The 16,701-nt window shown below is 46.2% G+C and overlaps 1 protein-coding gene across 1 annotated transcript in view; it reads right to left on the bottom strand.

The window, feature by feature from the left end:
* Window positions 1-378: 378 nt before the first annotated feature.
* Window positions 379-16,701, bottom strand: part of LOC119386995 (sorting nexin-13) — a 59,332-nt gene continuing 43,009 nt past the window's right edge. Inside the window, exons 18-25 of the mRNA XM_037654294.2 lie at window positions 16,557-16,701; window positions 13,575-13,717; window positions 12,123-12,338; window positions 5,734-5,922; window positions 4,443-4,588; window positions 4,248-4,316; window positions 2,747-2,859; window positions 379-1,668 (exon numbers count right to left, since the gene is read on the bottom strand). Coding sequence (XP_037510222.1) covers window positions 1,403-1,668; window positions 2,747-2,859; window positions 4,248-4,316; window positions 4,443-4,588; window positions 5,734-5,922; window positions 12,123-12,338; window positions 13,575-13,717; window positions 16,557-16,701 — 1,287 coding nt within the window. The 3' untranslated portion in view covers window positions 379-1,402. The remainder of the gene's footprint in view (window positions 1,669-2,746; window positions 2,860-4,247; window positions 4,317-4,442; window positions 4,589-5,733; window positions 5,923-12,122; window positions 12,339-13,574; window positions 13,718-16,556) is intronic.

Below are 16,701 nucleotides of genomic sequence, written 5' to 3' on the forward strand. Positions count from 1 at the left end.
AAGATAGCAGCAATATAGAGGTAATAACCTCGCTCAGTTTTGTTAAATAATTTACCATGAACGCAAGTATTACATTTAAGAGAAACTGCACACGGACACAATCGTTTCGTCCTCCCACACACCACAAATCTTGGCAAAACACACAGATGTATAGTAATTTGGTGAGATCATCTACACTTTTGAGAAATGAGTAGCTACATGAACGACACTGGCCTCATCTCTTAGTTTACTCCCGCCTGCATGTCAAACACGATACCGAGGGAAAAAATAAAGGCAGCTGAACATAAATTACAAAAAAATGTATATATACTTTATTTTCTTATCCAGCATACTGAATTCGTTAAAAAATGCAGTATATATCAGAGTCACGCGGGTGTGTATATATATATAATGTATAATACAGCAAATTTCGCGTTCTGAGAGTATTCGCACTCCCAAACACCGGTCGCAAAAACGATTATCTGGAACATGGGATGCACAACTGAAAGGTGATAAAACCATGCCAAGAAGAAAGGATAGGTGGGGAGGGGGTGGTGCAGAATAACTGTACAGTGCCTGAATGATAAAAACATGCATGCATTATGCGACAAACCTGACACAGTGATGACAGACACGTCGAAGCCAGGTTTCCTCCAAAATATCACCTTGGGACCAAAAGGAGCTGCACATAGCTAGGTTTATACAACACGCTCCAGATTAGCAGTTAAACTATTTAACATATGAACAAAGAGAGCAGCAACAGTGTAAACAATGCTTAAAAAAAAGAAAGAGAGAAACTCTGATAGTAGGATAAAAAACTTTGGTATAAGGAAAAACGTACGCACTGTCCTTGCAGAACCCATCAGGTTCTGGAACATGCCAAAGTCTTGGGGGCCCGTCGCGTAACAGGATTTCGCGATATAAGTTGGTCTTACATTGTCACGGGGAAAAAAATAAACGAGAGAACTGCGGTTTATATTTTTAAGTGTCCAAAAAATAAAACAAAAAAAATTAGTAGTGCTGCATCACTGCTGACTCTTGACAGTTTCACAGATCCAGCAATGTCCGTGACTATACTATTGCCAATGTTTTGCGAGACAACGAAGTGCCAAGCGCGTTTGTCATTCTGCAGCATCGTAAGAACGAAGGCAAGATCTCGCTCCTAGGCGGATTCATACTTAAGGCTCACGGCAAAAGATGCACGCGAGCTATCACAAAATGCAATCCAAGTTCGTGCAGCAGGGTAATCACTGCTTCCCCGCTCGCCGAGTTGGTTGTTGCATCAGAAGGAAAAAAAAAAGAGGGAGATATGAAATGAGCGAGAGAGATATGGATTGAGGGGAAGGGAGCTTTCGAAGGAACGAGGGTCGAAGGGAATAACAACTAATGCCGTCGAGCGACGTGCGGTGACGCGGGGCGGACGTCACCGCACCTCGATGCGCCTGGCGCCGATGCTTATGACGTCTCTGCTGGAAGTGGAAGACAGAGAGGTGGTCGATATGGTGGGCGACTCGGCGTGCATCTTGCGGAACAGCTCGGTGAAGCGGTTGTTGGGGAACAGGGTGGCGAGGAAGCCCTCCAGCAGGACATAGGTGAGCCTCCGATTGAGTGGCGCATGCTGGAACATCTCAAACACGCACAGCATGCCTCGTCGAGTCGTGTCGCTCCCGATGATGTGCTTCAGCTCGTCTGCGGAAATTAGAGGGCATGCAAAGAGAACAGAGAAAACACCGTTTTCATTGGTGTTCAGAACAGAAAGGTTTCAAGAGTTTGGAAGTTGGTTGCCCCGAAAAGCTCTCTGTCCATGCAGAGAATTGACAGGACATCCTCGGAGGCATCACGGTTAAACTACTTCTGTACGGACTACAGACCTGATTGCAGGTTCCATTTTCTAACATTAAAATTTATGCTGATAGTCAAATATCAGATAGAAAAAAGCTCTTTGTGTGATGAGGTTCAACTGCCGAAAAGATAAGGAGTACTCTCATAGATTTCACAGGCTTAAACACAATGCACGGGCGGCTGACAGATTACCTGTTGCAGATAGGTGCATTCTTTCAAATTAAGCATGGCATTTGCATGTGCATTGTAAAGACTTCTGCATAAAAAATGAAATGAAATAACAATAACATTCTTATTCGCTCTGTCCAGTGAACGTGCAGTGGTTAGCTGGTGCGGTGCACACTAGGTATTTGTGCTTCTGTTTTTACCGGTACTGTTACACAACGTCGTGCAAAGCACCAAGTCTCAACAGAAGCAAAGGTGAAAAACCATCAAATGAGTGTGCCATACCTACCAACCTGGCGACCTCGAAAATCAGGAAATTCGTAAAATGGGCAAGGGGGAGGGGAAGGGGGGGACGTGACAGAATAACACTGATGACTGCCAGTAAAGTTAGTAGATGTAAGCGATCATAGTGGTACTTGTAATCATAAGGCACATGCACGCATGTGTAATTAGGGGACAAAATCTGATGAGTGTTGGAACAGCTAGTAGCCCCTCGTCAATCTTAATGCGCTATTCCACACGACACCAATGTACCACGGTGAAAGTGACCTAAGCGTTTTGCATGTAATCAGAAAATTTTAGAATCGATGGCCTTAAATTAGAATTATTTTCTTTTGATGGAGGTGCTAGTGCTGTTTTTTGGGAAGTTTATGGCTGTGTCGGTACAATCGGGAGAATTGCTAAACATCTGGGAGTCTCCCAGACAAATCGGGAGAGTTGGCTGGTATGAGTATGTGGAGAGGAGGGGAGGCCCACGTACCAGTAAGGCTACACAGCATGATCATCTTGGCTGCCACCCTGGTTCTCATTTTGGTGTTCTGGTCCCTCTCTGGACGCGTCTCAGCTGGAAAGCCATTTGGCCACAGGGCGTCCCTGCAAGCGGTGAAGTGTGGTCACCAACTCAAGTGATGAAAACCAGAACTGAAACGGTGCAAAGCCAGACACGGCGGTGTTCCTCCAACCTCACATCATATTAGTTGGCATCCGAGGAAGTGGCCACAGGGACTCTGCACTCTGCCGCCGAGTGTGAAGACGATTATCGTCAATTATCGTAATGCTCAGTAGAGCTACTGTACCGCCAATAAGTTGGCTATACACGTAGCTAATCCGCCTCTGTTATCATTGGCTAGCTTAGTAATGAAACAATCTTTGCAAGCTGGACTACTCTAAAAACCAGTTAATGAACTAAGGCGATGAAAACCAATGTGATACCAGTTTGATGTATTACAGAGTGCTTCGTGCAACGAGCCTTTTTCATGACAGATGGTACCTTCACACTGACATACAAGAATAAATACATTTGCAGTGACACCACCCCAATCGAACGTCCATCTTGTACTGCCAGTAAGAGAAAGGACAAGTGTTTTAACCATGTAGGGGTTGCTTTTGAATGGCTAAAGTGCTTTCACTTTTGTGTTCTTAAAACTAAGAGTGCCAGAAAACATACACAAAAGCAAAGTTAAGAGAGCTGGACACCAAAGTGACAGCACAGTGGTGTGCATCTACACCTTCATGCTTTCTTGTGCTCTTATCTTTTTAGTTAACATCTATAGAGTACAAAAGGAAGAAAGACTGAAAGGGATGATGGGGACACAGCGCTACGGAAAACCAACATGCCCAAGCATTTCCCACAAAGCTGTAGAAAATGCCCTTCGCTTTAATGTATGTGGTCCTGTATAGATCGAATGTTGCTGCCCCTTGAATTTCACATCTCCACTAAGTCTCCTAATCTATCGACATTCTTTCTTGAGGTTATACTGGGCTGCTGTATTGCAGAGATTCCTTTTCCGATGCCAATGACAATTCGCAATTTTTGCACTTCGTCACTGGTTAGAGCGGCAGTCCACCCACATTATTGACGGGATCAGCCAGCCATGAGCGGTGAATGATGAGAATGGTGCAAGTTAGAATTGCGAAATGGGCTTGTCGGACTGTAAATTGGGCACATAATTAATTTATCTTCTAGTGTTGCTGCATTTGGGCTGTTTTATTCTTCCACTGCGAAGAATGGCACAGAATAAAGCAGAAGGCATCATTACAAAATAATAGCCCAGGGCCACAACGTTGCCTTTGCTCTGGATGCAATTCAACAATCACATTTGTAGTTATTAGTAAGCGTTCTTTGCGGTCTTTACAACTAGCCTGATGGACAGTTAATCTACTAAATAAACGTCTTTTCCTGCCTCTGGCAAGAATGAAAAGGAGAAAAAGGGTGACAGGAACACGACTAATCAAGAACAGCAATATGCTGCACCACTTACTTGAATGCCGTGATGTATTCCGCGATTTTTTCAGTTGATGCCATCCATTCCACATAGTCAACAATTTTTCTGCAACCAGAGAAATGCCGGTTACAAATGAGTGCAAAAGAAATAAACAGCAGAAAAAACAAAACAAACAAAAACATGCTGGCAAAATAAAACAAAATAAAATAAAAAATAAGAAGGGATTAGCACCTGTTTATAGTGTCTCCAAACGTGGCTTTGACTATCTGCCTAAGGATGACCACAATTCGCCGCCTAAGCCATTGGTTCTTGCTTTTTAGATCGAACACTTCGTCCATAAGCAGCAGCATGATTCTCAGAGGAATGTTGTCTTGTGTCTAGAGGAGAATAAAAGTGGGGTAAAATTTTTATCACAAGTAACTTCTTTACCTGCATTCTGTATACTTCGTAATCAAAGGCTCCTTATAACAGCTCTGCATTTGAATAGCATGCCATTAAATAGGTTCTATTTTATAAGTGTGGCAGAAACGTCATGCGGCCCCTCATTCAGCAGACTTGTTTTTGCAACAAGGCCCTTCTGCTTGCATGAAAACAGATGCGTGGTTCTCGGAGAAGAGTAGAGAGGGCATACGAACAGTCTAGGTGAACTGGAGCAAAGGGATTCTAAAGGCAGAGGTACCTTTAGAATCTCTTCACTATAGCGGCACAGTTTTCATGGACAAATGACGCAAATGTAGAGAACTCGCATCCGACATGTCGTGTACAATTTCGCGGATGCACCCCCTTTTGCACAAGCACCCAGTATTAACATTTCTAGAACTTCAGAATTCTGAAATTTATATGTTAAGCACCCACCCCTTCAAAGCGCCAGCATCAGCCAAAATGTTTACTTCCCTGCGTCAGCTGTGAGAAATGGATATTTGCCTCCTTGCGGTAAAAAGGGAAAGACCGATGAGAGTGAAGATAATGCAGAGTGACAATGAACAGTCCATAACCGACTTACAGGCATCGGAGAGCTCGTAGTCTGTTCAAGTTGTGCAAATGTCATTCACGAATGCACTGACCTCCTGTTCTGCACCAACTTGGAACAGTCGTTCACTGTGTTCAGAGATGATGAGTAGGTGCTAATATAACCATAATTTACCACATGAAAATAAACTAGCTTTATTCGATCCCATAGTCACCGCAGCCCTGCCTCGAAGTTTTTCGTCGGCTGCCATCTTGTTTTTTACTGCTTCGACTGGACAGGTGCCCGTATCTAGATTAACCCAATTTACAGCGAAAGTGGGGTGGGCCCTTCTGCAGAACTTTACGGTATAGCTTCATTAGATTCAGCATTCGCTATAAGCATATGTACTTCATATGTTGATGCCGGCAAGAAGCACTACAAATTTACTTTGATATATCCAATAAATCGTTGTATTCATCTTCATTTTATCAATGTTCGAATGTAGCTTAGATTTTAGTTACACCAGACTTGCAAAGTGAAAAGACAGTCAGTGGTTTCTAAACGTCAGCTTACCTCAACGTCGATGCCAGCGCCCACTTTCTCGCTGCCCTGGATGACGTCTACGGGTGAAGCCGTGGGTCGACTGCGCAATACCTTCACGATGCTGTCGCGCAGACCATCGAGCAGGTTCTCGGGGGCGTTTTTCACCATCGTGCCCATGCTTCGCACCGACGACTTGAGTGGATTGACTAGAGAGCCCATCTGCAAGTCAGATGTGATGCGGATGTGAACGGAACCCAAAGGGACTAGGAAGAATATGTTCCCTTTAACAGGAGTTCCATTAACTGAGAACTGAACAGAGGTGCAGATTTCAAGTATGAAACTGATAATGTTAGAGGCAGTTGTTTCATTTAAGCAGCAATTCTATTAGGAGACTTCCATTCACTATTAAGTCTACTGTAGATGATGTGGTTCCCTTCACTTCACTAATCTCCAGAAAACATTCCCGGAAACCTGCCCAGGTTTTTTCACAATTAACTCCTTGGTCACTTGAATATTTCAAGCACTTGGCAGAATTATAAAAAAATATTGTGAGCCATTCCACTCTGTGAAGGTGTACGACCGGCAAATACAGTGGAACTTCGATTATACGACCTTCAGGGGACTGCGCAAAATCGTCGTATAATCCGGGCGTAGTATAATCGAAAATCCGAGAATATACACCAGAGCACGCCTGTCTCGCACCCAGGCTGCTGGCGAGCCGAGCGGATACTCTCGCACCCAGACGCCGGGCTGACCGGGGCTGCCAAGGCGTGCGCGGGCTGCCCAAGTACACAGGGCAAGCTGCAGTTCTGAGGCTTTAAAGTGCGAAAAAGTACCCGTTCACGCCGCTTCAGCGTATAAGAACTCGTCTGGGTACTATGCTGCATCGTCTTTGGATGTCAAAACAAGCAGCGCAACAAGAGGATATTGTCTGCGACGTTTACGACGCGCCAGGGAAGTAGTGCCGGTGCGGTGTTTTCAGCTTCACCGCGAGTGGATAACTGTGATTCAAGCAGAAAAACTAGGAGCCGAGTGAAAATGCGCGAGTAAGTATACTAACTGCGTGTATTCTGCAGTGCGATGCCCACCTATTTCATTTTGCGAACGTAATTTACGTGACACGCAGCTGGGTTGAAGGCAGACGCGAGCTTTGTGTGGGGGTGCACTTCATACCTTTGAGCGTTTCCTTTGACGAAAATCTAGTGCAAGATAGTGCTTTCAAGCACAAGCAATCAGCATGCTTTGCCACTTTCAACGTAGTATTAAGCTTTGGTGCTTTTGGTGGCATCCACGCCTTCGAGATTTCGTCTTCAAAAGGTAATAATAAATGGCACGGTGCTCCTCAACAGCTGGCCAGAATTTCGTGTTTTCATGTCAGTGCTTGATGTCCCCAAATTTATTTGGGCACGAGGCACCCAGCTGCACATAATACATATATTGGCACGTAAGTGAACAGTATACTCGCACCAGTGTCCTTCACGTCGCAGGCGTAACCGGCTTAACTAAGAGTACCACGGTTTCGCTAGTAAAGTACCATCGTTACAAGAATAAAATCGTGCAGGTAGCTTCCAAAAGGGATCGCTGAACGATACTGCAGGTTATACTCTCTGATAGCACGCTTTTTTGAGCAAGACGCATTATTGTAAGAGCGCTCGTGAAACAAAAATTACGTTCCGCGAAACTACCCGTAAAGCGTATACTCTAATTATTACGCGATGCATGCTGAAATGATGAGCTTTCACAAAACTTTGTGGACAACTTGTAATATGGGGCCACAAAACATCGTTTCACTCTTTCGCGAGCTGCACTGCAATTACGATTCACGCGTACTACTGCGAGAACGTTTTTTTACAAATGTAACAGCGTACGTACGTATCTGACGAGGTTGCTTCCGCAGCCCACTCAGCACGTACTGTATACATTGTGGACTTGCATGAGCAAGATGTTCTTGATGTTCCAATAAAATCAGCGAAAATGTCCTGGCTAGAAAAGACGCGAAACACGCTCTCCGACGGGCTGAGTTTCGGGAGTTTCACGTTTGCTCTGTGTAGCGTCTGCTGGCGTGGCAGCCCGCGCATGTTGTTTCGTCGCGTGTGCGATAGATGGCGCGACGCGCGATGCAAATATGGCGATGCGCATGGAATTCGCTGTGTTCTGGTCTATAGGCAGTGACGGTCATTGTTGCCCCACAACAGCGGGCACATAATGCCTAAGAAAGTCCGCGGCATAAACCTACGCTGCTCCAAGGAACGTAGATTAAATTAATTGAAAAAATGACAACCACGCATTTTATCGGAGGTGTGAACGAACCTTTATTTCTCACCTTTTAAAAAAATCTGATTTTCTTCTGAGAGTTTGCCCAGCCACGACGCATCAGCTTTCTTTCGATAGCTGCAACATCTGGCAGCAAGTCGCCGGTCTCGTCGTGTGCGCAAGCAAACCGCCGAATGTGGTCGACGTAGCACAACACGTCCGCATAAGTCGGAACGGACGCGCTAGCCTCTGCAGCGTCGTCCATCTCTTCCTCGTCGGAAGTTCCTGCAGTGTCGGGACGCACAGTTTCGATAATGTCATCCAGCGACACTTCACTGCACACTGCAACGTCGTCGTCGGCACCAACATAGTCCGCGAAAGATCCAGGCAGCTCCAGGCTGCCGAACTCTGGTTCGTCGTCAACAGGCACTGCAGCTTCACTGGTAGAACAAGCACCACTTCTATTAAAGCCGCAGTGCCTGAAGGAGTTGGCGATGATTTCTGGCGTGACTGCGTCCCATGCACTAGCAATGTAGTGCATTGCATCAAGCACAGAAAGCTTCTTATCCAACTGCTTGTGTTCCATGCCCGCCAGCCGACGCTGCACCAGAAACTTCCGATATTTCTGTTTCATGCACTTGATGACGCCAGCGTCAAGTGGCTGCAGCTGGCTAGTGCAATTGGGGGGCAGAAATACAACTTTCACATTTCTCATATATACATATACATATCTGATGGATGGCATGGCGCATTGTCAAGCAGAAGAAGAATCTTTCTGTTCTTAGCCCCCATTTTGGAGTCCAGCTGCTGCAGATATGTAGAAAACATAGCAGCCGTCATCCAGGCTTTCCGGTTGAACGTGTACTGGCACGGCAGCCTTTTCAAATTCTTGAAGCATTGCGGCTTCTCAAACTTGCCGATCACGAGGGCAGGAAGCTTTTCAGAGCCGTGTTCATTAGCGCAAAGCAATACGGTAAGACGCTCTTTGCTTTGCTTACCCCCGTGACAGCTCTCTCCTTTGAATGCCAATGTCTGTTCTGGCTGCATATTATAAAATAATCCAGTTTCGTCCGCGTTGAACACTTCGGACGGCTTGTATTCCCGTATCAATTCCGGCAGCAATGCAGTCCACTTTAGTACAGTGTCGGAGCTGACTGACGCGCTCTCTCCACAGCAGCGGCTGTACACAACTCCACTGCGTTTTTTAAAGCGATCCAACCAGCCATTGGAGGCTTTAAAGTCGTCAATGCCGCAGAGCAATGCAACTGTCTCAGCCTTCTCCTTCAAAATTGTGCCATCCACGGCAATTCCTGAACTGCAGGCCTGACGCAACCACTCAACGAGGGCCTTCTCCATGGCAGCATATTTGCCATCTTTCGCAGCCTTCCTGTTCAGGCCGAACTTTGCCGCATTTAGTAGGATGCTGTCCTTCTTCGCGAGGATCGTTTTCAGCGACGACTCGGGAATGTTCAGGTCGCGGGCAATGCCGGCCTTTGTTGCTCCGTTCCGCTTCTCCGCCTCCTCGATTATGCGAAGCTTTTCTCCGAGCGTAAGCGGTTTTCAGTTCCGCAACATTGCGAGATGCAGCACTCGCAACCAAGAATTCGAAAACTTCCTCGCACACCAATGTCCGAACACAGAAGATTTTGCACGTGGACACAGCAGCTGCGGCGCAGCACAACCAACCGATGAGGCAAACACGTGAAGGAATGGCTGAATGGCAGCCCGGCAGTAGGCCTATTCGATTTGCAAGCTTCGACCAATCGCGAGCGGCTAAAACGCCCTAGTCCTCTGGTAGCTAGACAGCGGCGAGTTCCGGTTCCCGCGGCTGTCGCAAACGTTGGCTCAACAATCGCCGTTCAACACGTCCGGTATAACGACACGAAATCTAGTGAAAGTTATCGCATACTAGAAAGCGCGCTCGAAATTATCTGCCATGTTATCTGCTCACAACGGTCACTACAAAACCACCCAAAAGAAGAGAGAGAAAAAAAAAAGGCGACAACGGAAGTGCGCAGTGCAATGCGACAAAACGAATGCGCTACGGCTGGCTCCGGCCAACGTTGGCTCTGGCTAGCTATGGCCGACCGAGTGTCGAAAAATTGAAGAGGCCCTGTGGTGGCAGCGCAGATACGAACTCGGTTCCTCGGTCTCCCGACTTTTTTCGCCCGGCCGCAGTGTGTTTGTGTGCCAGCCCGCGTCATCGTAGGTCTTTTTTTTTCTCGGACAGTCCAGTGAAGCGTCGTACGAGGCGGGGCCGGCGTAAAATTGCATCGTACAATTGAGGTTTTTAAAGGGGCCCTCCAACACTATTTAACCCCCCATTTTTTACTTGCGGGCTGCGTAGACTGATGGCTGGGGATAATTTTAGCATAAGTTTAAGCACCGATATCAAATTATTTAGTGTTTTAATCACGCGTTGAAGTCGCTACATCGCTGCTGACCGCATCAGCGCGTAGTGGCGCTTGCCAGAACTATTGCGGGCGGAAATGACGAAGATGGGCGCTGGCCTATGATTGGATAAATGTAACGTTAGAAGTAATAACGGCGTTGCATCAAAGTTGAGATTACTATTGTTTTTCGTTTTTCTTTTCTGTGCTTTTTCAATGAACTCCAAATAGCCGCCGTCGCAACAAAAAATATCACTACAACCACAAAGTACGACAGAGGCGCCGGTTGCCATTTCGCCTCTGGTTGCTCTGGCTTTCTTTTTTTTTTTTTTGCCTGCGCCGGTCGGATGTCCATATGAAACGCTTGCCCCTCTTCCTTCTTTTTGTGTCTCTACGTTTGCGAGCTGCCTCTTTCCGCATGTGCGGTAGGCTCATGATTGTTGTTGAAACGGTGCAAGTAATCCTCTTCGTTGAATTGTTGTCGCTGCACACTTGTAACTCGTCGGGCTGCTCACCGAACAACCCGCGTAGGGGCGACCGTGTTTAACCGCCCATGCCGCTCCACAAATTCCCTTCTCAGAATGAGAAGAGGGGATGACATGGAATGTCGTTGTAAGGAACAGCAGACAAAGCCTCCCCAGCCTCGCTACGAAGCAGTAGCGCCCGCTCAAGTTCTGACAAGTCAGGAGGAACCACGTTTGTTACTATGGCAACGACGTCAACAATACGTTGGAAAGAAGCAACAATGGTGTGTGAGCTTCCCCTACGTAAGAGCTTTCAGCCCATTTCATTGGAGCGCCATCCGACGTCACAGCAGAGAGTGAAATGTGGTCACGTGACCCCGCGAAAATCGAGTTGAGGGCAGGCATTTTTTTTCTTGTATTTTGAATTTTCTAAATTGAATAACTTCGTACTGCGTGCCGCTATCGCTGCCGTTCTTGCTGCACTAGTTCGTCCGTACTTCAGTCTACGCAATCCACGAGTAAAAAATGGGGGGTTGAAGAGTGTTAGAGGGCCCCTTTAATACATTATTTCTATGGGGGTTTTGCCGGGACCAAGCCAATTCGTCGTAAAACGCGAGTCGTTGCAGGACCGGGGGACGTATAATCGAAGTTCCACTGTATGTTTCACACACAACACAAGGTGACACAGTGGAGGACAGTTCTGTATCAAAGGCCAGGTTGTGAACGCGCCCCTCAATCTTCAAACTACTGAGCAGAGTCTACCGTGACACAGTGACGATGATATTGCCATTGAGGTGCATATTAAGCATATGTTTGCTCATTAAACCTACCCACAAGATTGCATTCTCTGCTTCGCATCATGCATTGTCTTGTCTGTCTCGTCGTATGCACTTGGCATTTTGTGCACAATAATCATTGGTGCTTGCTGCCCCTTCGTATACTGTTGGCATTCCCATTGCTGTTCCCTTTGTCTTTCCTCGCAGGCACGCTGCTCTTCGGGAGTCCTAACTATACTCAGCCTTACTACAGCAACTGCAGAACACAAATGGAATGTGCTACTCGACAGCTGCTGGTTTCATTTATTTCATTGTGCTCCTGTGTGGACGACTACCACCACCCATTGAAGTGTGGCCGCCGTGGCGAGCGAACCTATGTCCGTGTACTTAGCAGTGCAACACCATAGCCGCTCAGCAACCACAGCAAGTTGTCGGTATTCCTGAAGATCACCGGTGATAATGTCTCGAGTAGACCGGATAACATAAAATTTGTGTTACAGTAAATAGAAATGAAGAAGAGTATAGAGAACGCTTACTGTTCTTGCGAACTGCTTCTTTCCCTTCTCGTAGGTGCCTGGCTCAAGGAAATGCAACACCATGTCACGCAGACCCGGATAAGCCGTTAGGACATCAGGCTGCAGGATCTGCTGCAGAAATTCGTTGAGCTGAGATCGCCGCTGCTCCAAGAACTGACGGCTCAGGTTGTTGAAGGTCTTCTTCCCAGGGAAAGGCAACTTAGACAACTTTGGAAACTGCAAGGCGAAGAATACCAAACAGAGAAGTACTATGATGAATACTGCTTGCACTTTTCTGAGCAAAAGTATATAAGGACAAGAGATTGTTCAATAAAGTCAGTTTTCTTCTTTGCCCATGAATTTAACATTGAAATTTAGGAATGCAGCTTAAACTTGTTATGTTGAGATTTTGTGTGTATGTGTACATTTCTGTTTGCATGTATGAATTATGAACAAATTTAGATGTTTTCCATAAGCCTGTGGTCTATATACTCTTGCTCATGGGTGTACATACGCAGAAGCTTTCCATTATTTTGAATCTAAAATTAAATTGACTTTTTGGTTTATTTGATTTCGACCCAGCTGGTGCCTGCAGATTCTTATGGGCCACGACTTTCGTTACCTTGAATCTGAAATTGGTTCTGGCTAGATAGATAATTCATACGTGGGTCAGCATGCCCGACTCAAACGGTGACACTTCGGGGGGCCCTGCAACACTTTTACAAGAGATCGTAAAATGACCTCACTAATGGTGTTTGCTGCCTCACAAATTGATTGCCGCAAAAATTTTTCGAATCCATCAAGTACGAGTGGAGTTGCAGGGGTTTGCTGCACGCTTTAGGCACTTTCTCTCTCCTTTTGTACCAGTGAGCTTGCTGAAAGCTACACAGGGGGGATGAAAAAGGGAATAGAAGCAGCGTCAGTGGTAATCTCGACCTTCAGCCCTTTTTTTCTTATCCTTTCTTTTTCTCTGAATGCGTTGGCTCACTCTCGGTGTGGTCACGGGTGCACTAGTTCCACTACTGCGGGCACGTGGTGGCACCTCGTGGCGACTGCGGTAACTGTGCAACACAAGAATGCTCAAATGAGCCAAGAGCCATCCTCCCCTTGTCAGACATAGCTGGCCTCTCCAACAGTGTAATCTGTTGAGAGAAGAGCAAGCAATTCCTTGCTGTCTTTGAAACATAATTGTAAATTCCTTGCCAAGTGCAGGGCTACATTACCAGACCCGCATGTTCACCGGATCGTTGAATATTGATCGGCAGCGTTTTCTGACCATGTTCAAAAAGCGTTGCAGGGCCCCTTTAGGGTGCAACGTGTGCCCTGGCGGCACTAGGGGCAGCTATATAAATTGAAGAGGCACAATCTGCCTCCAAATATGCTGATTTTGAACATTTTCTTGGCAGGGCTTCAAGTGAAAAATGCTGTAACAAAGTTTGTGACAATGAAGCCAATCAAAGCACAAAGTCTCACCTTTTCCAAGACAAGGATATGGAAGTCGTCAAAGTCGCTGTACCTCCTGAAGACGCACCAACGCTCCTCCGTGCTCTGCGGCTCACGGCGTGTCACGGATATTGCGTAAAGAGCATACGTCGTGCTGGACTCCCGCACTATTCCTGCAAACGCGCGAGAGACAGAGCTGCAGCTACAGCTTACAGTACATGTGCATGAGATAAATCTTTTTCCTCTGGAGTTAGATCTAAAAAGTGATTTTGAAGGAAAAGATATGTTGCTGGCTTTTACATGTGGGTGCTGACGTTTTGCCTGCGCACAGAAAGAGCTCAACTGCCTTTGCACAGCTTCTAAAAATATTTTAGTGTAATGTAAAGCTGAGGACATACAGGAAAATGTACAGCAGTAACGTCCCATAAGGCTGACAATCATCTCTAGCAAAAATCCAGCTCAGCCCTTTGCAGTTATGCATCGATCCTGTTCACAAAAAAGAAAAATATATTGTTGAATCTCCTTAGAATGAAGTTTTATCTTACACAAACTTTTGTTTTCGTTCAATACTCATTATGAAGAGATATTCATTATGAGCCAATAACAGCAAGAAATATTTAGTATCTATGTGGTAACACCCAAAAGTTAACAGGATCCCTCATGGACTTGCCAAAGCCATGGGCAGGGGATCGTCTTCGTTATCTTCATCGTCTTGATTTCACACTTTTGCAAATACGAAGTGAGAGTCACAGGAACCCTGTTTAAAAATTTTTTTTTGCACACCGCACGGACAGAGTGAACGATGTGAATGCACAGCTCATGCATGGAGCCGCGAGGTGCGCGGGTGGCTCCAGGCTTTCTTGCTCTCTGCAATTTTTAGTACTATTTGTGTTGTCACCGACAATAACTTTTTCAGTCTCGTATAAGGCAGTAGGCTTTCGCCTTCCTCACTATGTTATATAGAGGATTGACCATATGTTCCAGCTAGATGTCGACAAGTGCAAAACCCACATGTACAGTAACGCCCAATATGGATTGCAACATGCTGCCCATGGTCAAAGCGGCGCCAACATAGAAAACAATCAGTGACATAAGCACGGTTTCGACTAGTGGTATTTGCAAAACTAATTTCACGTTTGCTGGTGTTAAAGTGTAGGCTAGGGGCCCCCTCAACCATGGCCATCATGTTGCTACTCATATTAAGTGCCACTGTACATTTAGTAATCTGATTTTTGTGTGCTGTTGCATCTTTTGGGAACATTTTAAACTATCGATCATTGCCCACCTTGCGCAGTATCTGCCATGTGAGGGCAGCACTTTCCAGCAGCCCATTTGAACAAAATCAGTGAGCAATTTTTGACGTGCACAGCGTTCAGAAGGTGACCATATTTTTTTACCTTTGTGCACTTTGCTGAGAGGAATGTGTACATCTTTGCTCTTAACGAATGTCAAGGTAGAGATCTGAGCATTGAAAGGCGTAACACACAGAAGCAAACACACACAACTAAATCATTGGGGGTGAATGAAGGTAATGTACCAGTTATAACAGCACTAACTAGTGAGCACTAATTGACATTAACCAACGTTGGTCAACAGTTAGTCAGAACTAGACAGCATTAGCCAGTGGTGGTAGCACGCGAGTTAACAAGGTCTTTTTAATTCGGTCAAAGGTTCTTCAGAACAACAGCATCCTACATTGTTAAGGCTCGTTCACACCTGCGACTACCACTGGTCGCGTGTGCGACTCGTACTCGTCCTGCGACCTGCATGCGACTCATATTTGTTGTCACACAGAATTCACGTCTGCTGGCATATAGCTCGCATTGCCATTGGCCCATAAAATAAGCTGACATCTTGTTCCGGCGCATTTGATTGGTTCAGGGTTTTGCAGCTGCAGCCGTGCAACTGGGCCAAAACAGTTGCATTGCGACCAAAATGACCATTTGCGACTGTTCGTGACCAGTCGCTTTGCGACTAACTTAGTCGCGCGACTGGTGCTAGTTGCAGGTGTGAACGAGCCTTTAGAGAAGCTGGTGAAAGAGACCCAGGAAGACATAGCCTTTAAAAATGGTTCCGTGGTGATCACCCATACTATGATGGTGGCTGGAAACCGCATGAGCCTCGGGGGTACCGGAAGCTTTCCGAAGACAATCCCTCCAACTATGGGCCTGCTCAAACAGGTGTTTTCTTGAAAATGCATGCCAAAAATGTGCGAAATTGTTCCTGACCAGAATGACTGCAGAGTGGGTGAGTGTCAATGAGTGTGAAGGGTTCACAACGTTTAGCCGGCCTTGACAAAGTGCCTTGACAAATTAATATGCATAAAACTAAAGTAATGTGGAACAATCTTGGCAGAGAACAGCGCTTTGCGATAGGTGGCGAGATGCTGGAAGTTGTAAAGGAGTACGTCTACTTAGGACAGGTAGTAACCGCGGAGCCGAACCATGAGAGTGAAATAACTAGAAGAATAAGGATGGGATGGGGCTCATTCGGCAAGCATTATCAAATTATGAATGGTAGTCTACCACTATCTCTCAAGAGGAAGGTATATAACAGCTGCATCTTACCGGTACTTACCTACGGAGCAGAAACCTGGAAACTTACAAAGAGGGTTCAACTTAAATTGAGGACGACGCAGCGAGCGATGGAAAGGAAAATGATAGGTGTAACCTTAAGAGACAGGAAGAGAGCAGAGTGGGTCAGGGAACAAACGGGGGTTAAGGATATCATAGTTGAAATTAAGAAGAAGAAATGGATATGGGCCGGCCACGTAGCACGTCGGCAGGATAACCGGTGGTCATTAAGGGTAACTGACTGGATTCCAAGAGAGGGCAAACGCGTGAGGGGAAGACAGAAAATTAGGTGGGTAGATGAGATTAAGAAGTTTGTAGGTATAACGTGGCAACAGAAAGCACAGGACCGTGTTGATTGGTGGAACATGGGAGAGGCCTTTGCCCTGCAGTGGGCGTAGACATGCTGATGATGTTGATGATGATGACAAAGTGCCCAAACCTGTGTTGTATATGCTGGCGATCAGCAGGAACTCCGCTGTCTTGTTGTTGGCGGCTGGATCGGGCGGTGCCGAAGGCATCTCTTTGTTGAGAAATTCGATGGGCTCTTCCTCCGGTTCCAGGGAGTTGAGGCTGCCACAGTCATC

This window comes from Rhipicephalus sanguineus, chromosome 3 (genome assembly GCF_013339695.2).
Source record: "Rhipicephalus sanguineus isolate Rsan-2018 chromosome 3, BIME_Rsan_1.4, whole genome shotgun sequence".
In the NCBI taxonomy this organism is placed as follows: domain Eukaryota; kingdom Metazoa; phylum Arthropoda; class Arachnida; order Ixodida; family Ixodidae; genus Rhipicephalus; species Rhipicephalus sanguineus.